General features: G+C 48.3%; 1 protein-coding gene across 4 annotated transcripts in view; it reads left to right on the top strand.

Annotated features, from left to right (window-relative positions):
- The window catches only part of LOC129823086 (5'-AMP-activated protein kinase subunit gamma-1-like), a 164903-nt gene extending 143386 nt beyond the window's left edge, over nucleotides 1-21517 (top strand). For 3 of the 4 annotated variants that reach the window (XM_055881817.1, XM_055881818.1, XM_055881820.1), the window contains 9 exons: nucleotides 8545-8603; nucleotides 10125-10170; nucleotides 10300-10354; nucleotides 13924-14050; nucleotides 15332-15497; nucleotides 15575-15612; nucleotides 15756-15902; nucleotides 16459-16552; nucleotides 19220-21517. In XM_055881817.1, coding sequence (XP_055737792.1) covers nucleotides 8545-8603; nucleotides 10125-10170; nucleotides 10300-10354; nucleotides 13924-14050; nucleotides 15332-15497; nucleotides 15575-15612; nucleotides 15756-15902; nucleotides 16459-16552; nucleotides 19220-20271 — 1784 coding nt within the window. In that variant the 3' untranslated portion in view covers nucleotides 20272-21517. The remainder of the gene's footprint in view (nucleotides 1-8544; nucleotides 8604-10124; nucleotides 10171-10299; nucleotides 10355-13923; nucleotides 14051-15331; nucleotides 15498-15574; nucleotides 15613-15755; nucleotides 15903-16458; nucleotides 16553-19219) is intronic. The other variant, XM_055881819.1, reaches the window with a different exon arrangement.
- Nucleotides 21518-22460: the final 943 nt, after the last annotated feature.

Raw genomic sequence — 22460 nt, 5'->3', positions numbered from 1 at the left:
AAGGCATTGATGTTTATGGTTAGGCACATTTGTGCTTTTTTTGCGAATGCGCTTTTGTTAAATCACCCCCGTTTGGTGTAGTTAAAGTAGGCTGTGATTCGATGATAAATTAACAGGCACCGCATTGATTATATGCAACGCAGGACAAACTAGTTTTTTTATTTTATTTTACCAGGTAAGTTGACTGAGAACACGTTCTCATTTGCAGCAACGACCTGGGGAATAGTTACAGGGGAGAGGGGAATGAATGAGCCAATTGTAAACTGGGGATTATTAGGTGACCATGATGGTTTGAGGGCCAGATTGGGAATTTAGCCAGGACACCGGGGTTAACACCCCTACTCTTACGATAAGTGCCATGGGATCTTTAATGACCTCAGAGAGTCAGGACATCCGTTTTAACGTCCCATCCGAAAGACGGCACCCTACACAGGGCAGTGTCCCCAATCACTGCCCTGGGGCATTGGGATATTTTTTAGACCAGAGGAAAGAGTGCCTCCTACTGGCCCCCCCAACACCACTTCCAGCAGCATCTGGTCTCCCATCCAGGGCCTGACCAGGACCAACCCTGCTTAGCTTCAGAAGCAAGCCAGTAGTGGTATGCAGGGTGGTATGCTGCTGGCATATAGTTACCCTAGTAATATCAGCAATAATGTGTAGTTAACTAGTGATTTATGTGAAAATTGATTGTTTTTTATAAGATAAGTTTAATGCTAGTTAGCAACTTACCTTGGCTCATTGCAGCCACAAGTACCTTTTGACGCTGCACTCGCGGAACAGGTGGTCAGCCTGCCATGCAGTTTCCTCATGGGTTGCAATGTAATCGGCGTCCAAAAAGGCAGATTACCGATTGTTATGAAAACTTTAAATCGGCCCTGATTTTAATTGGTCGACCTCTACTCCACATCCTTAACCTTCTTTAAACAATGCATTGCTTCCTTTCTCTCCATCCTTTGTCGGCTCTCTTCTCTCCTTCATCCGGTCTGTCCTTCGCTCCCCCTTGAAACCGGCCAGCGTAATGCAGACAGATATAATACTGTTCTCTCCTATCCTTGTATCTGGGCCAGGGTAATGGAGACAGATATAATACTGTTCTCTCCTCTCCTTGTATCTGGGCCAGGGTAATGCAGACAGATATAATACTGTTCTCTCTATCCTTGTATCTGGGCCAGGGTAATGCAGACATATAATACTGTTCTCTCCTCTCCTCGTATCTGGGCCAGGGTAATGCAGACAGATATAATACTGTTCTCTCCTCGTATCTGGGCCAGGGTAATGCAGACAGATATAATACTGTTCTCTCCTTGTATCTGGGCCAGCGTAATGCAGACAGATATAATACTGTTCTCTCCTCTCCTTGTATCTGGGCCAGGGTAATGCAGACAGATATAATACTGTTCTCTCCTCGTATCTGGGCCAGGGTAATGCAGACAGATATAATACTGTTCTCTCCTCGTATCTGGGCCAGCGTAATGCAGACATAATACTGTTCTCTCCTCGTATCTGGGCCAGCGTAATGCAGACAGATATAATACTGTTCTCTCTTCTACTCTCCTCGTATCTGGGCCAGCGTAATGCAGACAGATATAATACTGTTCTCTCCTCGTATCTGGGCCAGCGTAATGGAGACAGATATAATACTGTTCTCTCCTCTACTCTCCTCGTATCTGGGCCAGCGTAATGCAGACAGATATAATGCTGTTCTCTCCTCTACTCTCCTCGTATCTGGGCCAGCGTAATGCAGACAGATATAATACTGTTCTCTCCTCGTATCTGGGCCAGGGTAATGAAGACAGATATACTACTGTTCTCTCCTCTACTCTCCTCGTATCTGGGCCAGCGTAATGCAGACAGATATGATACTGTTCTCTCCTCTACTCTCCTCGTATCTGGGCCAGGGTAATGCAGACAGATATAATACTGTTCTCTCCTCGTATCTGGGCCAGCGTAATGGAGACAGATATAATACTGTTCTCTCCTCATATCTGGGCCAGCGTAATGCAGACAGATATAATACTGTTCTCTCCTCTACTCTCCTCGTATCTGGGCCAGCGTAATGCAGACAGATATAATACTGTTCTCTCCTCTACTCTCCTCGTATCTGGGCCAGCGTAATGCAGACAGATATAATACTGTTCTCTCCTCGTATCTGGGCCAGCGTAATGCAGACAGATATAATACTGTTCTCTCCTCTACTCTCCTCGTATCTGGGCCAGCGTAATGCAGACAGATATAATACTGTTCTCTCCTCGTATCTGGGCCAGCGTAATGCAGACAGATAATACTGTTCTCTCCTCTACTCTCCTCGTATCTGGGCCAGGGTAATGCAGACAGATATAATACTGTTCTCTCCTCTACTCTCCTCGTATCTGGGCCAGCGTAATGCAGACAGATATAATACTGTTCTCTCCTCGTATCTGGGCCAGCGTAATGCAGACAGATATAATACTGTTCTCTCCTCTACTCTCCTCGTATCTGGGCCAGCGTAATGCAGACAGATATAATACTGTTCTCTCTACTCTCCTCGTATCTGGGCCAGCGTAATGCAGACAGATATAATGCTGTTCTCTCCTCTACTCTCCTCGTATCTGGGCCAGCGTAATGCAGACAGATATAATACTGTTCTCTCCTCGTATCTGGGCCAGCGTAATGCAGACAGATATAATACTGTTCTCTCCTCTACTCTCCTCGTATCTGGGCCAGGGTAATGCAGACAGATATAATACTGTTCTCTCCTCGTATCTGGGCCAGCGTAATGCAGACAGATATAATACTGTTCTCTCCTCGTATCTGGGCCAGCGTAATGCAGACAGATATAATACTGTTCTCTCTACTCTCCTCGTATCTGGGCCAGCGTAATGCAGACAGATATAATACTGTTCTCTCCTCGTATCTGGGCCAGCGTAATGCAGACAGATATAATACTGTTCTCTCGCCTTCTCTGAGAACAGAAATACAGACACAATAGTATATTTTTACTGTAATTGCGCTGTTTTTCAACAACTGGTTGAACAATATAGCAATGTGCTCATCTATGGTTAGGGGACACGCATCTTGTGTAGCTGTCCCGGCTGCAACAAAATGTGAGTGTAGAGCCTGACGTCTCCCTGCAACCTTCCACGCATCAGAAATCAAGCCTACCTGTCCGATAGAGCAAGATGCACAGATGGGCTATACTGAGAATCAAGCCCTTCCACTACACTGTTCCTTCTCACCTCTAGGTGATACTGATGTCAATGAGGAGTGAGTGTGTGCGTGTCTGTGTGTGAAATAGTGTCACAGAAATAGGCCCTGGTCTCGTATCTCCCAAATGTCTCTTCTGTTCTACCTGTACCCACCTTCCTCCCCTCTGCTCCTTCTGTTCTACCTGTACCCACCTTCCTCCCCTCTGCTCCTTCTGTTCTACCTGTACCCACCTTCCTCCCCTCTGCTCCTTCTGTTCTACCTGTACCCACCTTCCTCCCCTCTGCTCCTTCTGTTCTACCTGTACCCACCTTCCTCCCCTCTGCTCCTTCTGTTCTACCTGTACCCACCTTCCTCCCCTCTGCTCCTTCTGTTCTACCTGTACCCACCTTCCTCCCCTCTGCTCCTTCTGTTCTACCTGTACCCACCTTCCTCCCCTCTGCTCCTTCTGTTCTACCTGTACCCACCTCCACGCTGCTCCTTCTGTTCTACCTGTACCCACCTTCCTCCCCGCTGCTCCTTCTGTTCTACCTGTACCCACCTCCCCGCTGCTCCTTCTGTTCTACCTGTACCCACCTCCACGCTGCTCCTTCTGTTCTACCTGTACCCACCTTCCTCCCCTCTGCTCCTTCTGTTCTACCTGTACCCACCTCCACGCTGCTCCTTCTGTTCTACCTGTACCCACCTTCCTCCCCGCTGCTCCTTCTGTTCTACCTGTACCCACCTCCACGCTGCTCCTTCTGTTCTACCTGTACCCACCTTCCTCCCCTCTGCTCCTTCTGTTCTACCTGTACCCACCTTCCTCCCCGCTGCTCCTTCTGTTCTACCTGTACCCACCTTCCTCCCCGCTGCTCCTTCTGTTCTACCTGTACCCACCTTCCTCCCCGCTGCTCCTTCTGTTCTACCTGTACCCACCTCCACGCTGCTCCTTCTGTTCTACCTGTACCCACCTTCCTCCACGCTGCTCCTTCTGTTCTACCTGTACCCACCTCCCCGCTGCTCCTTCTGTTCTACCTGTACCCACCTCCCCGCTGCTCCTTCTGTTCTACCTGTACCCACCTTCCTCCCCTCTGCTCCTTCTGTTCTACCTGTACCCACCTTCCTCCCCTCTGCTCCTTCTGTTCTACCTGTACCCACCTTCCTCCACGCTGCTCCTTCTGTTCTACCTGTACCCACCTTCCTCCCCGCTGCTCCTTCTGTTCTACCTGTACCCACCTTCCTCCCCGCTGCTCTTTCTGTTCTACCTGTACCCACCTTCCTCCCCGCTGCTCCTTCTGTTCTACCTGTACCCACCTTCCTCCCCTCTGCTCCTTCTGTTCTACCTGTACCCACCTTCCTCCCCGCTGCTCCTTCTGTTCTACCTGTACCCACCTTCCTCCCCTCTGCTCCTTCTGTTCTACCTGTACCCACCTTCCTCCCCGCCTCTCCTTCTGTTCTACCTGTACCCACCTTCCTCCCCGCCGCTCCTTCTGTTCTACCTGTACCCACCTTCCTCCCCGCCGCTCCTTCTGTTCTACCTGTACCCACCTTCCTCCCCGCCGCTCCTTCTGTTCTACCTGTACCCACCTTCCTCCCCGCTGCTCCTTCTGTTCTACCTGTACCCACCTTCCTCCCCGCTGCTCCTTCTGTTCTACCTGTACCCACCTTCCTCCCCGCCTCTCCTTCTGTTCTACCTGTACCCACCTTCCTCCCCGCCGCTCCTTCTGTTCTACCTGTACCCACCTTCCTCCCCGCCGCTCCTTCTGTTCTACCTGTACCCACCTTCCTCCCCGCCTCTCCTTCTGTTCTACCTGTACCCACCTTCCTCCCCGCCGCTCCTTCTGTTCTACCTGTACCCACCTTCCTCCACGCCGCTCCTTCTGTTCTACCTGTACCCACCTTCCTCCCCGCCGCTCCTTCTGTTCTACCTGTACCCACCTCCACGCTGCTCCTTCTGTTCTACCTGTACCCACCTTCCTCCCCGCTGCTCCTTCTGTTCTACCTGTACCCACCTTCCTCCCCGCTGCTCCTTCTGTTCTACCTGTACCCACCTTCCTCCCCGCTGCTCCTTCTGTTCTACCTGTACCCACCTTCCTCCCCTCTGCTCCTTCTGTTCTACCTGTACCCACCTTCCTCCCCGCTGCTCCTTCTGTTCTACCTGTACCCACCTTCCTCCCCGCTGCTCCTTCTGTTCTACCTGTACCCACCTTCCTCCCCGCCGCTCCTTCTGTTCTACCTGTACCCACCTTCCTCCCCGCCGCTCCTTCTGTTCTACCTGTACCCACCTTCCTCCCCGCCGCTCCTTCTGTTCTACCTGTACCCACCTTCCTCCCCGCCGCTCCTTCTGTTCTACCTGTACCCACCTTCCTCCCCGCCGCTCCTTCTGTTCTACCTGTACCCACCTTCTTCCCCGCCGCTCCTTCTGTTCTACCTGTACCCACCTTCCTCCCCGCCGCTCCTTCTGTTCTACCTGTACCCACCTTCCTCCCCGCCGCTCCTTCTGTTCTACCTGTACCCACCTTCCTCCCCGCCGCTCCTTCTGTTCTACCTGTACCCACCTTCCTCCCCGCCGCTCCTTCTGTTCTACCTGTACCCACCTTCCTCCCCGCCGCTCCTTCTGTTCTACCTGTACCCACCTTCCTCCCCGCCGCTCCTTCTGTTCTACCTGTACCCACCTTCCTCCCCGCCGCTCCTTCTGTTCTACCTGTACCCACCTTCCTCCCCGCCGCTCCTTCTGTTCTACCTGTACCCACCTTCCTCCCCGCCGCTCCTTCTGTTCTACCTGTACCCACCTTCCTCCCCGCCGCTCCTTCTGTTCTACCTGTACCCACCTTCCTCCCCGCCGCTCCTTCTGTTCTACCTGTACCCACCTTCCTCCCCGCCGCTCCTTCTGTTCTACCTGTACCCACCTTCCTCCCCGCCGCTCCTTCTGTTCTACCTGTACCCACCTTCCTCCCCGCCGCTCCTTCTGTTCTACCTGTACCCACCTTCCTCCCCGCCGCTCCTTCTGTTCTACCTGTACCCACCTTCCTCCCCGCCGCTCCTTCTGTTCTACCTGTACCCACCTTCCTCCCCGCCGCTCCTTCTGTTCTACCTGTACCCACCTTCCTCCCCGCCGCTCCTTCTGTTCTACCTGTACCCACCTTCCTCCCCGCCGCTCCTTCTGTTCTACCTGTACCCACCTTCCTCCCCGCCGCTCCTTCTGTTCTACCTGTACCCACCTTCCTCCCCGCCGCTCCTTCTGTTCTACCTGTACCCACCTTCCTCCCCGCCGCTCCTTCTGTTCTACCTGTACCCACCTTCCTCCCCGCCGCTCCTTCTGTTCTACCTGTACCCACCTTCCTCCCCGCCGCTCCTTCTGTTCTACCTGTACCCACCTTCCTCCCCGCCGCTCCTTCTGTTCTACCTGTACCCACCTTCCTCCCCGCCGCTCCTTCTGTTCTACCTGTACCCACCTTCCTCCCCGCCGCTCCTTCTGTTCTACCTGTACCCACCTTCCTCCCCGCCGCTCCTTCTGTTCTACCTGTACCCACCTTCCTCCCCGCCGCTCCTTCTGTTCTACCTGTACCCACCTTCCTCCCCGCCGCTCCTTCTGTTCTACCTGTACCCACCTTCCTCCCCGCCGCTCCTTCTGTTCTACCTGTACCCACCTTCCTCCCCGCCGCTCCTTCTGTTCTACCTGTACCCACCTTCCTCCCCGCCGCTCCTTCTGTTCTACCTGTACCCACCTTCCTCCCCGCCGCTCCTTCTGTTCTACCTGTACCCACCTTCCTCCCCGCCGCTCCTTCTGTTCTACCTGTACCCACCTTCCTCCCCGCCGCTCCTTCTGTTCTACCTGTACCCACCTTCCTCCCCGCCGCTCCTTCTGTTCTACCTGTACCCACCTTCCTCCCCGCCGCTCCTTCTGTTCTACCTGTACCCACCTTCCTCCCCGCCGCTCCTTCTGTTCTACCTGTACCCACCTTCCTCCCCGCCGCTCCTTCTGTTCTACCTGTACCCACCTTCCTCCCCGCCGCTCCTTCTGTTCTACCTGTACCCACCTTCCTCCCCGCCGCTCCTTCTGTTCTACCTGTACCCACCTTCCTCCCCGCCGCTCCTTCTGTTCTACCTGTACCCACCTTCCTCCCCGCCGCTCCTTCTGTTCTACCTGTACCCACCTTCCTCCCCGCCGCTCCTTCTGTTCTACCTGTACCCACCTTCCTCCCCGCCGCTCCTTCTGTTCTACCTGTACCCACCTTCCTCCCCGCCGCTCCTTCTGTTCTACCTGTACCCACCTTCCTCCCCGCCGCTCCTTCTGTTCTACCTGTACCCACCTTCCTCCCCGCCGCTCCTTCTGTTCTACCTGTACCCACCTTCCTCCCCGCCGCTCCTTCTGTTCTACCTGTACCCACCTTCCTCCCCGCCGCTCCTTCTGTTCTACCTGTACCCACCTTCCTCCCCGCCGCTCCTTCTGTTCTACCTGTACCCACCTTCCTCCCCGCCGCTCCTTCTGTTCTACCTGTACCCACCTTCCTCCCCGCCGCTCCTTCTGTTCTACCTGTACCCACCTTCCTCCCCGCCGCTCCTTCTGTTCTACCTGTACCCACCTTCCTCCCCGCCGCTCCTTCTGTTCTACCTGTACCCACCTTCCTCCCCGCCGCTCCTTCTGTTCTACCTGTACCCACCTTCCTCCCCGCCGCTCCTTCTGTTCTACCTGTACCCACCTTCCTCCCCGCCGCTCCTTCTGTTCTACCTGTACCCACCTTCCTCCCCGCCGCTCCTTCTGTTCTACCTGTACCCACCTTCCTCCCCGCCGCTCCTTCTGTTCTACCTGTACCCACCTTCCTCCCCGCCGCTCCTTCTGTTCTACCTGTACCCACCTTCCTCCCCGCCGCTCCTTCTGTTCTACCTGTACCCACCTTCCTCCCCGCCGCTCCTTCTGTTCTACCTGTACCCACCTTCCTCCCCGCCGCTCCTTCTGTTCTACCTGTACCCACCTTCCTCCCCGCCGCTCCTTCTGTTCTACCTGTACCCACCTTCCTCCCCGCCGCTCCTTCTGTTCTACCTGTACCCACCTTCCTCCCCGCCGCTCCTTCTGTTCTACCTGTACCCACCTTCCTCCCCGCCGCTCCTTCTGTTCTACCTGTACCCACCTTCCTCCCCGCCGCTCCTTCTGTTCTACCTGTACCCACCTTCCTCCCCGCCGCTCCTTCTGTTCTACCTGTACCCACCTTCCTCCCCGCCGCTCCTTCTGTTCTACCTGTACCCACCTTCCTCCCCGCTGCTCCTATCTTATTTTTTTTGTACTATCCTCAGTACCAGTGTGTGTATGTGCTAGGTCAAATCCAACACCTATGCAATGTAAATAATAACTCAACAAGGCCTTTCTCTGTCTCTCTCTAGGAATGTTAACCATCACAGACTTCATCAACATCCTCCACAGATACTACAAGTCTCCCATGGTACGTGTCCTCTCATCAAACAGACACAAATGAGTCCTGGGTTGTGTTCATTGGGGCTTGCATTAGAAAAAAAGATTTAGCGACGGTAAACTAAAGGTGCATGATAGAACGATACTTGTATTTTGCAACCTTAGTCGCTCTTCCTTCAGTTTGGACTGACTATGATGAGTGGGCTAGCCAAAAACCTTGAATTTTTATCCAACACTCACTTACTCCTGGATCAGTAATTTAATGATTGATGTAGCTGCTGTTTACAGGAAACTGGAAAAAAACTCAGATGTTTGCTATTGTATTATCAGTGGGGTCCTTTCTGGGGCATACATCTACATTATAATTTTTTTTAGCAGCGGTGGTGCTTACTGTGTATAGGGGAAACACTGCAACCACTCTACAGGGAAAAAATGTCCTTCAACACACATGACCTAGGAAATGGCACGTCCCCAGTCCTTCAACACACATGACCTAGGAAATGGCACGTCCCCAGTCCTTCAACACACATGACCTAGGAAATGGCACGTCCCCAGTCCTTCAACACACATGACCTAGGAAATGGCACGTCCCCAGTCCTTCAACACACATGACCTAGGAAATGGCACGTCCCCAGTCCTTCAACACACATGACCTAGGAAATGGCACGTCCCCAGTCCTTCAACACACATGACCTAGGAAATGGCACGTCCCCAGTCCTTCAACACACATGACCTAGGAAATGGCACGTCCCCAGTCCTTCAACACACATGACCTAGGAAATGGCACGTCCCCAGTCCTTCAACACACATGACCTAGGAAATGGCACGTCCCCAGTCCTTCAACACACATGACCTAGGAAATGGCACGTCCCCAGTCCTTCAACACACATGACCTAGGAAATGGCACGTCCCCAGTCCTTCAACACACATGACCTAGGAAATGGCACGTCCCCAGTCCTTCAACACACATGACCTAGGAAATGGCACGTCCCCAGTCCTTCAACACACATGACCTAGGAAATGGCACGTCCCCAGTCCTTCAACACACATGACCTAGGAAATGGCACGTCCCCAGTCCTTCAACACACATGACCTAGGAAATGGCACGTCCCCAGTCCTTCAACACACATGACCTAGGAAATGGCTTGTCCCAGCTGTTCATGATAATGCGCTCAATGTAGCTGTGGGTGCTGTAGAAATTGCCTGTTTTTGTAATGAAATCGAGGCCCTGCTACTCTGTCCTTTCCTCGTGGTTATTTATTAGCAGCGGTTCTCATAACTGTCTTTTATGTCGGAGAGGGCTGACGTGGACCTGATTGAGACCCTCTTGGGAACCAGTTTGATTTTTCATGATGCCAGCACTTACATGTAGTTTTTCTTCTCCAGAGAGAATTGCTGTGATTTTATATATTTTTCTGTTTCATGAAGTTGCTATTTCTATCACTCTTCTTTTTACAAAATAAAACGCTACAAATGTAGTAATGTATGCCACGTTCAAATCATGGAATGAATGTTAAATATCACTAATTATTCAATGTTCTGTCTATTTTAGGTACAAATATATGAGCTGGAGGAGCATAAAATTGAAACGTGGAGAGGTATGGGAACTTTCCAGCTATTTTACAGCAACTTTCCCATTTCAAAACCAACATTTTTATCAGTTGTTCAACAAATAATAAAGACATTTATTTTGTAGTTTGATGTTTATTTATTTTTTATTTTTTAAGAGCTCTACCTACAAGAAACCTTTAAGCCGTTAGTGAACATATCACCTGATGCAAGGTAAGCCTGTTATACATGACACCTGCATTTCCTATTTGCTTTTATTTTATGTAGTTTAAATAGCCGTTATGATGGGAGGAAATGAAACTGCAGATCCATGAATAGGATAGTAATGATCCATTCATGATTGACTTAGTGTGCGACCCATTCAGAGCTTTTTGCTCATTATTACATAGAGGATCTTCCTTTGGGTTTAATCAGTCTGTTTATATGAACAATCTATAATCATCTCATAGTTGGTTGAGAATTAAAATGTTAAATCTAATTTTCCCAATTTTTTTTCTTTTTTTTTCTTTTCCCCCCACATATAAATATAATTCTATGGTCATAAACACAGTAAATAAGTCTCACTCCACTTCAATTTATAGGTAGAGTAATTTACTGTCAATACACTCTCCCAGGTGGAGTTTTATATTTGTCGCCCATTCCCTACAAAGGTCTGGTACTTTCCCCTTGTATTTCTGCACCTTTTTCCATGTTTCGATTGGGAGCATAGTTTATTTTCCTCACTCTGAATAATTCAAGGTCCATTTTGTGAAAAGAAGTATGGGCCAGACTCTTTAAAACATATATAAATACTTTGCTTAAAATACTACTCAACTTCTCCATCTTCCCAGGTTAATCAACTGAAGCCTCTGGTTTGGTTATGGGCATTTTCTGGCTTCTTTTGGGAGAACACCAGCATCATTTAATTGCTTAGTGACTGATTCAGCTGTCTTCATGACCAGGTCTTACTGACTGACTCAGCTGTCCATTGCCAGGTTTTCTGATGATGTACTCTAGTGTATTTGTTTTAAGGGAGAGATACTGACTGACTGTTGGCCAGCCCTGATAGTCCCTTGTTTCTGATGACTTCCTGTATGGTTTCTGGTTTAACACGCATGGATGCTTTGTGTGCACATCTGGTCAATTTGCTTCAGCCCTTTACTAAATCAAGATTATGCTCACTTTATTGGTCAGTTGCCAGCCAAAATGTGATCTTTGCTTTTAACCCAAACCCTCTGAAAGACACATACATAGTGTCTTGCAAAAGTTTTCATTCCCCTTGGTGTTTTTCCTATTTTGTTGCATTACAACCTGTCATTTTAAATTGATATTTATTTGGATTTCATGTAATAGACATACACAAAATAGTCAAAATTGGTGAAGTGAGGGAAAAAAAATAAATGACTTGTTTCAAAAAAATGCTAACAAATAAAAAACAAAAGTGGTGCGTGCATATGTATTCAAACCCTCTTTGCTATGAACCCCCTAAATAAGATCTGGGGCAACCAATTACCTTCAGAAGTCACATAATTAGTTTGATTGCACACAGGTGGACTAAGTGTCACATGATCTGTCACATGATCTCAGTATATATACATCTGTTCTCAAAGGACCCAGAGTCTGCAACACCACTAAGCAAGGGGCACCACCAAGCAAGCAGCACCATGGAGACCAAGGAGCTCTCCAAACAGGTCAGGGACAGAGTTGTGGAGAAGTACAGATCAGGGTTGGGTTATAAAAAAGATGCAAAACTTTGAACATCCCACAGAGCACCATTAAATCCATTATTAAAAAATGGAGAGTATGGCACCACAACAAACCTGCCAAGAGAGGACCGCCCACCAAAACTTAGACCAGGCAAGAGAGGCAACAAAGAGACCAAAGATTACCCTGAAGGAGCTGCAAAGCTCCACAGTGGAGATTGGATTATCTGTCCATTGGCCCACTTTAAGCCAGACTCCACAGAGCTGGGCTTTACAGGAGAGTGGCCAGAAAAAAAACATTCCTTAAAGAAAAAATAAGCAAACATATTTGGTGTTCGCCAATAAGGCATGTGGGAGACTCCCCAAATATATGGAAGAAGGTACTCTGGTCAGATGAGACTAAAATGTAGCTTTTTGGCCATCAAGTAAAACGGTATGTCTGGCAGAAACCCAACACCTCACATCACCCTGAGAACACCATCCCCACAGTGAAGCGTGGTGGCAGCTTCATGCTGTGGGGATGTTTTTCCATCGGCAGGGACTGGGAAACTGGTCAAAAATGAAGGAAAGATGCATGGCGCTAAATACAGGGAAATTCTTGAGGGAAACCTGTTTGTCTTCCAGAGATTTGAGACTGGGATGGAGGTTCATTTTCCAGCAGGACAATGACCCCCCAAAAATCAATTGAGGCAACAAAATAGGAAAATGCCAAGGGGGGTGAATACTTTCGCAAGACACTACACACACACACACACACATTTTGAAGAGGTGCAGGGGGCTGCCACATTGGGCATTCAAGGCATCTAGGATATGATACCAGCAAGCCTCCGGTTGCCAGCTCACTTTTCCCATCAGATGTGGGATTCTAACTGGCAACCCTTTGGTTGCTGGCTCAACTCTGTAACCACTAGGCGCCCTGCCACCTCAATCAGGTCACCTTAATGTTTTATGGCACCTCTGTTTAGGTACTGTAGCATTTCACTCTCCTAGCAGAAACAAATGGTGTTGTGAAACGGGGGTGAGTTTTGAAAGCCTCGTAGCCAACGCAGTACTTTACTCTACAACCTGGACCCATTTAGAACAGCGCAGCAAAGTGCTTAATTTGACTAATATGTTTAATATGAAGACTGGCGGTCAAACATCGGTTTTAGAGTTGTTACTCTCGCATGGCTGTCTGCCAGGGATGTTCGGAGAAATAATGTGCTATGTTAGCTATGAGGCTTTCTGAAAACTCACCATAATTTAGTTATGGTCAGACCCTCAGGATATACACTCAGTGTACCAAACATTAGCAACATCTTCCTAATATTGAGTTGCGCACCCTTTGGCACTCAGAACAGCCTCAATTCTTCGGGGCATGAACTACATGGTGTCAAGTGTTCCACAGGGATGCTCATCCATGTTGACTCATACTTCCCACAGTTGTCAAGTTGGCTGGATGTCCTTTCTTTGATACACGGGAGAAAATGTTGAGCGTGAAAAGCCCTGCAGCGTTGCAGTTCTTGACACACTCAAACCGTGTGCCTGGCACCTACTACTATACCCCATTCAAAGGAACTTAAATATTTTCTTTCCCATTCACCCTCTGAATGGCACACATACAATCCGTCTCAAGGCTGAAAAATAATTTGACACTTTCTCCTCCCCTTCATCTACACTGATTTGAAGTGGATCTAACAGGTGACATAAATAAGGGATCATAGCTTTCACCTGGAGTCACCTGACCAGTCTGTCATGGAAAGAGCTGTTCTTAATGTTTTGTGTACTCGGGGTAAATCTATGCTTTTTCTCTCACTAGTCACTATCACTTCAATTCAATAGAAGAGCTCTCTTGCAGCATACTCACTGTTATTGTTCTATGCTCTTAACATCAAACAGATTGACTAAGTAGGATGAATGACTGCACTTAAAGGTAACTTGGACTTTGAACGTGTTCTTTTGGAGAAGACTCCACCATGACGTGCTGTTTTAAAGATGGAGACTATTGATTGATGAAGAGTCAATGTATCAACACCCTCTGTATCTAGTGCTTTATTGGCAACAACAAGTTGTCTGTTATCTTAACTTGATCTTCTATCTTACCCCCCCCCCCTCTTTCAGTATATTTGACGCGGTATACTCGCTCATCAAGAACAAGATTCATCGGCTGCCCGTCATCGACCCAGTCAGCGGAAACGCACTTTATATCCTCACACACAAGAGAATCCTCAAGTTCCTCCAGCTCTTTGTAAGTAGGCCTAGCACTGGATTGATGAAGCACAGGCTCTCTTATGTAAACAAACAGTGGATTGGAATGTAAGAGCATGCTCCATGGAATTAAAGATTACATTTTTACATTTTAGTCATTTTGCAGACGCTCTTATCCGGAGCGACTTACATGATCAATTAGGGTTAAGTGCCTTGCTCAAGGGCAAATCGACAGATGTTACACCTAGACTGCTCTGGGATTCAAACCAGTGACCTTTCGATTACTGGCCCAACGCTCGCAACCGCTAGGCTACCTGCCGCCCCATCTAACGAAAGGGAAATTAAAGAGGAAACAAAGGCAGGGTCATGAAAGGATGGCGACAGAGCCTAGAGAGCTGTCCTGATTCAGTAGAAGATTAGTTTAATCAATCTGATCGTCTGGGATGACCTCCTCACCAGTCTAGAGGAGAGAATATGGTGACTATACATTGTAGTTCACCCATTTCAAATCCATTCATTCAGGAGATGAATTTTAGAGTTGGAGTCCAATGAGGATTCCTTGAATTCCTGTGAAATGTATTCCGTTTTGTTAGATTTCCTGAATTGACCGTGTTAACAGGGTAGTACTGTAGCAGTCTGCCGGCTAGAGAAACGGTATTGTCTAAATATAAGGTGTCTGACGTGTAGAAGTGAGCGTGAAATGTAAACCACCTCTGCATAATGAAATAGACAGCAGGAAAGACGCTTGGAAACATGAACCCACTTGACCAAAGGACATCCGTCTGTCCTGGGCTAGACGAAATGATAGACCATAGGTGACTGCACACAGACAGATACAGACCGAGTGCAAGACAGACGGACAGAGAATATGAGACAGATTGGAAAAAAGATAGACATTTATTAGTTATATGAGAAGGACAGACAAACCTGACAGACCGACATGGACAATATCAAATGGAACACGTACTGCTAGAAAGACCGAGCTGACACTACATTAGACGGTCAAATGGAGATGAAACCAGTTTAGTTGATACTCAAATGTCCTCATTAGGGCTCGCAACAAACTTTTGTAACATTTCTGAACAGAAAACAAAAGTGAGTGTTTCTCATTGGCCATGTCCAGGTACTGCTGCCTGGTTTCAGTCTGTTTTCTAACGTTTCCCCCCCCAAAGAAATCTCTTCTGAACATATGTCTGTTTTATTTCTTTACTTACCTATACACACACACCTTTTTTTTGCACTATTGGTTAGAGCCTGTAAGTAAGCATTTCACTGTCGTATTCGGCGCACGTGACAAATAAACTTTGATTTGATATACCAGGTGTGTGAGATGCCAAAGCCTGCCTTTATGAAGCAGACCCTGGAGGAGCTGACCATCGGCACCTACCACAACATCGCCTTCATCCACCCCAACACACCCATCATCAAGGCCCTGAACATCTTCGTGGTCCGGAGGGTGTCCGCACTGCCAGTGGTGGACGAGTCGGGTATGTGTGTGCGTCAGACGGTGTGTATTATTTTTGTGAAGTTGAATTCTGAATTTCTTTGGTTTTGCTCTTTTCAGGGAAAGTCGTGGATATTTATTCCAAGTTTGATGTCATTGTAAGTAATCCCTTTAGTTAACACTTCATGGAGCACCCTTTTAGGAATATTACTCATTTGTTGTTAATGAATATTCCTGATCATAAGTGTACGGTGAACATTCAGAGATGGACCAACTAGTTGTTTGTCTTTGCTGTGTGTAGAACCTTGCTGCTGAGAAGACCTACAACAACCTGGACATCACGGTGACCCAGGCTCTGAGGCATCGCTCGCAGTACTTCGAGGGCGTGATGAAGTGCAACCGGCTCGAGACACTGGAGACTATCGTGGACAGAATAGTCAAAGCAGAGGTGAGATTGACACACATCTGACCTGAACCCTCTCCTGTCAGTCTGACATGGTAGCTAATAACATCTTTCTTTTTCTCTCCCATTTCCATTAAATCCTCCTCTTCTTCCCCGCTCCTCCTCCACTACTTCTCTGCTCCTCCTCCACTACTTCCCTGCTCCTCCTCCACTTCTTCCCTGCTCCTCCTCCACTTCTTCGCCCCTCCTCCTCCACTTCTTCGCCTCTCCTCCTCCACTTCTTCGCCTCTCCTCCTCCACTTCTTCGCCTCTCCTCCTCCACTTCTTCGCCTCTCCTCCTCCACTTCTTCGCCCCTCCTCCTCCACTTCTTCGCCCCTCCTCCTCCACTTCTTCGCCCCTCCTCCTCCACTTCTTCGCCCCTCCTCCTCCACTTCTTCGCCCCTCCTCCTCCACTTCTTCGCCGCTCCTCCTCCACTTCTTCGCCCCTCCTCCACTTCTTCGCCCCTCCTCCTCCACTTCTTCGCCCCTCCTCCTCCACTTCTTCGCCCCTCCTCCTCCACTTCTTCGCCCCTCCTCCCCTTTCTCCCCTCTCGTCTCCAGGTCCACAGGCTGGTGGTGGTGGGCGACAACGGCCACATCGTGGGCATCGTTTCCCTCTCGGACATCCTGCAGGCCCTGGTGCTCACCCCTGCAGGTATAAACGCCCAGCGTTCCTCCTAACCCCCCCCCCCCCCCCCCCTCCACCCTGTTCTGTCTCCTCCCCCCACAATGGGGCTGGCTCCCATCACCTCTCATCCCCAACAATAGACACCAAAAGGTAGGCCACTGTAAACCGGTATGGCTTGGGCTAGTCTGGGTCAAATACATATACTGTATGTTTGAATGCTTTAATATACTTGAGCTGCACTTGATTTGATATGCTAGGAACAAATGGAACCTTTGGAAAAGTCCCAAAATGCCCTATCCAAATCAAGTGCACCTCAAATACTCTGTGTATTTGAAAGTATGTGACTGATATATTTAACCCAGGTCTTGTCTGAGTTGACCGAGGCTCTTAATTAACTTGCTGTGACTGGGGTTTCCTTCTGGGGTATTGAAGCATGCTGGATGAAGATACTGACAAGGGGACCACTTTGTGCATGTGTAACGAATGTGAAATGGCTAGCTAGTTAGCGGGTACGCGCTAATAGCGTTTCAATCAGTTACGTCACTTGCTCTGAAACCTAGAAGTAGTGTTTCCCCTTGCTCTGCAAGGGCCGTGGCTTTTGTGGAGCGATGGGTAACGACGCTTCGTGGGTGACTGTTGTTGATGTGTGCAGAGGGTCCCTAGTTCGCGCCCGTGTCGGGGCGAGGGGACGGTTTAAAGTTATACTGTTACACATGGAATACACAGGGTTTGCTTGCTTCAACATAAGCCAGCTTGTGTGTGTTTAGTATGTGTGGCTAAGGCTGTGTCTTTCTGTTGTATTCAAATACATGTTCTAGCAAGAGGGACAATGTTCCTTCAGTGTGTGTGTGTGCGCCACGTCATGAAGGGTAATAATGATGAATGAGTAGCAGGCCCCTCTATTTATCCTGACACTCTCCATGTGGTCATGCCCCACCCTCTCCTCTCTCTCTCATCTCCTCCCTGATGGATTGCTTCTCTACTACTTCCCCGCTCATCATTCTTCTTTCTCTCCTCCATTCCTCTTTCTCTCCTCCATTCCCTCTTTCTCTCCTCCATTCCCTCTTTCCCTCCTCCATTCCCTCTTTCCCTCCTCCATTCCCTCTTTCCCTCCTCCATTCCCTCTTTCCCTCCTCCATTCCCTCTTTCCCTCCTCCATTCCCTCTTTCCCTCCTCCATTCCCTCTTTCCCTCCTCCATTCCCTCTTTCCCTCCTCCATTCCCTCTTTCCCTCCTCCATTCCCTCTTTCCCTCCTCCATTCCCTCTTTCCCTCCTCCATTCCCTCTTTCTCTCCTCCATTCCCTCTTTCTCTCCTCCATTCCCTCTTTCTCTCCTCCATTCCCTCTTTCTCTCCTCCATTCCCTCTTTCTCTCCTCCATTCCCTCTTTCTCTCCTCCATTCCCTCTTTCTCTCCTCCATTCCCTCTTTCTCTCCTCCATTCCCTCTTTCTCTCCTCCATTCCCTCTTTCTCTCCTCCATTCCCTCTTTCTCTCCTCCATTCCCTCTTTCTCTCCTCCATTCCCTCTTTCTCTCCTCCATTCCCTCTTTCTCTCCTCCATTCCCTCTTTCTCTCCTCCATTCCCTCTTTCTCTCCTCCATTCCCTCTTTCTCTCCTCCATTCCCTCTTTCTCTCCTCCATTCCCTCTTTCTCTCCTCCATTCCCTCTTTCTCTCCTCCATTCCCTCTTTCTCTCCTCCATTCCCTCTTTCTCTCCTCCATTCCCTCTTTCTCTCCTCCATTCCCTCTTTCTCTCCTCCATTCCCTCTTTCTCTCCTCCATTCCCTCTTTCTCTCCTCCATTCCCTCTTTCTCTCCTCCATTCCCTCTTTCTCTCCTCCATTCCCTCTTTCTCTCCTCCATTCCCTCTTTCTCTCCTCCATTCCCTCTTTCTCTCCTCCATTCCCTCTTTCTCTCCTCCATTCCCTCTTTCTCTCCTCCATTCCCTCTTTCTCTCCTCCATTCCCTCTTTCTCTCCTCCATTCCCTCTTTCTCTCCTCCATTCCCTCTTTCTCTCCTCCATTCCCTCTTTCTCTCCTCCATTCCCTCTTTCTCTCCTCCATTCCCTCTTTCTCTCCTCCATTCCCTCTTTCTCTCCTCCATTCCCTCTTTCTCTCCTCCATTCCCTCTTTCTCTCTTTCTCTCATTTCTACATGTCAACACATTTCCCCCTGCGATAACCATCCAGCATTGGTTTAAATAGTAATTTTCTTTAAAATACTTCAGCTTTGCTTGATTGAGCTTGCCTGGCGCTTGAGGAAGTGTGGTGAATGTTAACACACAGTCTTAAAACAGAAATGCAAAAACCTTACATTTCTGAGGATAAGACTTTTTTTTATATAAGAACACACACAGAGATTCCACCAACAAACCAACAGGTGGCCTCTCCTGAGCAGCAGCAATAATTGAATCACACATATTCTTACTTGATTAGACACGATGAGAGATCACAGCCATTTACGGACAAATAGATTTTGCCTCATGCTTAATTTAGGTTCTTATCTAATCAGGAAACCCAATACTTAAGTTAGAATGGGTATGCAGCTAATTACACTTAATGTACAAAAACAAAACAAAAATAGATTTCCACTGCTAACTGGTCATTTCCACATCTCTGAATGCAGCTGCATGAACATGGACAAGAGCCTCTGAGACGCTTCCATACTAACCCAACTGTTCTCGCTATTTCTCTCTCCAGGCATCGGCAGGAAGAGCAGCCAAGCACAATCAAAAGCAGAGGTAGATACAGAGGCACCACCAGAAACATTGGTAGAGACAGAGGCACCACCAGAAACATTGGTAGAGACAGAGGCACCACCAGAAACATTGGTAGAGACAGAGGCACCACCAGAAACATTGGTAGAGACAGAGGCACCACCAGAAACATTGGTAGAGACAGAGGCACCACCAGAAACATTGGTAGAGACAGAGGCACCACCAGAAACATTGGTAGAGACAGAGGCACCACCAGAAACATTGGTAGAGACAGAGGCACCACCAGAAACATTGGTAGAGACAGAGGCACCACCAGAAACATTGGTAGAGACAGAGGCACCACCAGAAACATTGGTAGAGACAGAGGCACCACCAGAAACATTGGTAGAGACAGAGGCACCACCAGAAACATTGGTAGAGACAGAGGCACCACCAGAAACATTGGTAGAGACAGAGGCACCACCAGAAACATTGGTAGAGACAGAGGCACCACCAGAAACATTGGTAGAGACAGAGGCACCACCAGAAACATTGGTAGAGACAGAGGCACCACCAGAAACATTGGTAGAGACAGAGGCACCACCAGAAACATTGGTAGAGACAGAGGCACCACCAGAAACATTGGTAGAGACAGAGGCACCACCAGAAACATTGGTAGAGACAGAGGCACCACCAGAAACATTGGTAGAGACAGAGGCACCACCAGAAACATTGGTAGAGACAGAGGCACCACCAGAAACATTGGTAGAGACAGAGGCACCACCAGAAACATTGGTAGAGACAGAGGCACCACCAGAAACATTGGTAGAGACAGAGGCACCACCAGAAACATTGGTAGAGACAGAGGCACCACCAGAAACATTGGTAGAGACAGAGGCACCACCAGAAACATTGGTAGAGACAGAGGCACCACCAGAAACATTGGTAGAGACAGAGGCACCACCAGAAACATTGGTAGAGACAGAGGCACCACCAGAAACATTGGTAGAGACAGAACTAGAGGCAGAGGTAGTGGGGGCTGGAATTCGAAGTTGAGACTGAGATGGAGAACGCTGAAGCCATGGCAAAGACTGAGGCAGTAGTGAAGGTAGAGACTGAAGCTGGACCAAAGGAAGCTGAGGGAAAAGCGGAGTGGGTGCTGTGTGTGACTGACCTGCCGTGACACGGGACATTGCTGTGAGAGCAAGTTGACTCGGAAGACTGATGGAAGTTGAACCCCCAGAATGATGCAGCATTGTCTGGGCTGAGAAAAGGGTTGGATCGGACTGGTGGGATGGGTGGTACAGTCAGTGACCCTCTGGGTAACCAGGGCCCTGATGGGTAATTTTCTGTGATAGGGGAGACGTGGTCACATAGGTGACTGACTCGGACTGACCAACCTGGGATCATTTTACTAGAGGGTCTGGGGAGGCGGTGGTGCCTCCTCTTCTCCCCCCTCAAGATTGTGCATCATCACTCCCCTCTACTTTTACCGCCTGGATGTTCCAGAAATAACCCTCTAGGCCCTCATTTAGACTTGACATGAGTGGAAAGGTATTAGCAACATGGCTAGTATTCCAGCTAGCCTATCAGAAGCCCTCGAGGTGGTTTGAGTTATTATAAGCTTCTTTTTAGTTGCAGGTTATTTATTTTCCATTTGAATCATAATCGTGTCTGCTCTCCTTCAGGGAAAGAGTATTGAGTTGTTTTTTTCTTTATTTGCACAAGGTTTTGTGAATGGAAACAAGGGATGTCGGTGGCTCTCCGAAAACTACACCAATCCCCCTGCTACTTATGATGGCCCTGTGACAGTGGGCGGAGCTTGCTGTCCTGTCTTTAACGTCATTGGTGCCTTTCGAGAGATTTTTTTAAAAGTATTTTTGAAAGAGAGCGGACTTTGTTGTTCAATGCAATTCAAGAAGAAGCAGCAGCTGCCTATATACAATATATCCAATATGTATGTATACTCCAATTACTTGGAGGCATGCAAGATATATCTTGTACTCTGTATCGATCATACTGGAAATATAGAGAAACCTTTTGTACTGAGGAAACTAAGTGCCAGAGAAAGGACAGTTCTATTTTCTCTTTAGTCAATATTGTAAGATTATGTTATTTTTGTAATATTTACTGATTCTTTTCTTGTCATTCAGATTGTGAAATTATATTGTTGATAGTCTCAGATGAGTGGTTTATCTATTGAAAATGAACAGATGTGTCATGAGTGTGACATAATACATGTTTCTGTTATTTAATTTCTTTTGCTGTTTAAAAAAGTAATAAAACATACTACTGAAATCTTTTTGTCTTGTGTATGATTGTGGTATTTTTAATTGAAGTATACTGACACCACCTAGTGGCACAATTGTGCAAATGACACATTGAACAAGGCTACACATTTAGCAATTTACAGGAGCAATTAGGTTTAAGTGCCTTGCTCAAGGGCACATCGTTTTACCTGTTCGGCTCAGGGATTTGAACCAGAAACCTTTTGGTTACTGGTCTAATGTGCTTAACCGCTAGGTTACCTGCCACAAACCAAGAGAAGATCCAGATCATCAGAGCCCAGTTGCTATAAAACAATTCTGGATCAGAATTATCTGGATTCTGTAATCCTCTTTTTTGCAATCCAGGATCAGATCCATCTAGCTGTTTTAAAAAAAAACTTCATTTCAACCCAAAAAATCTGGAATATTCTGATCTAGATACCACAGTATCAAATTTCAAAGAACCTGTATTTGTGTTTTAAACGGGTCTACACCTTGCCATCTACTGGACAGGTTATGCTACTACTGCTACACTGAGGGAAACAGGCTTTTTTTAGAATCCGAGAGGGAAATTCATACAATCTCAACATGTAGGCTCAGAATTCCAGAACAGTCCCTTTACAAGTCAGAAAGTTGAAAAAAATTAATTTCAAATTACTTTCCCTGTTTGCTGATTTTGTCCACATGTCGGAAGTGATCTTTGACAAAATATTCACAGGAAAGCATTCTCGACCTGACCTTCAGTTGAGGCTCTTATTTTTTCGCACACAAACACAGCAAAGCCTAACCGAACCACAGACCGAATATTGTCCAATGCGATCAGCTGGCATATTCCACAAACACTTCCAGCTGATTGCATGAACTCGACTCAGTCGACTATGTTGGGTTAAATGTGGCTATTGTTTCCATATTGTGCATCAAGTGCAATGCCTCAGGAGATTGAAAATACAAGTGACCGAAACCATCAATGCTGCAAAA

This window comes from Salvelinus fontinalis, chromosome 25 (assembly GCF_029448725.1).
Source record: "Salvelinus fontinalis isolate EN_2023a chromosome 25, ASM2944872v1, whole genome shotgun sequence".
NCBI classification, from domain to species: Eukaryota; Metazoa; Chordata; class Actinopteri; order Salmoniformes; family Salmonidae; genus Salvelinus; species Salvelinus fontinalis.
This window is presented reverse-complemented; position numbering and strand designations above follow the sequence as displayed.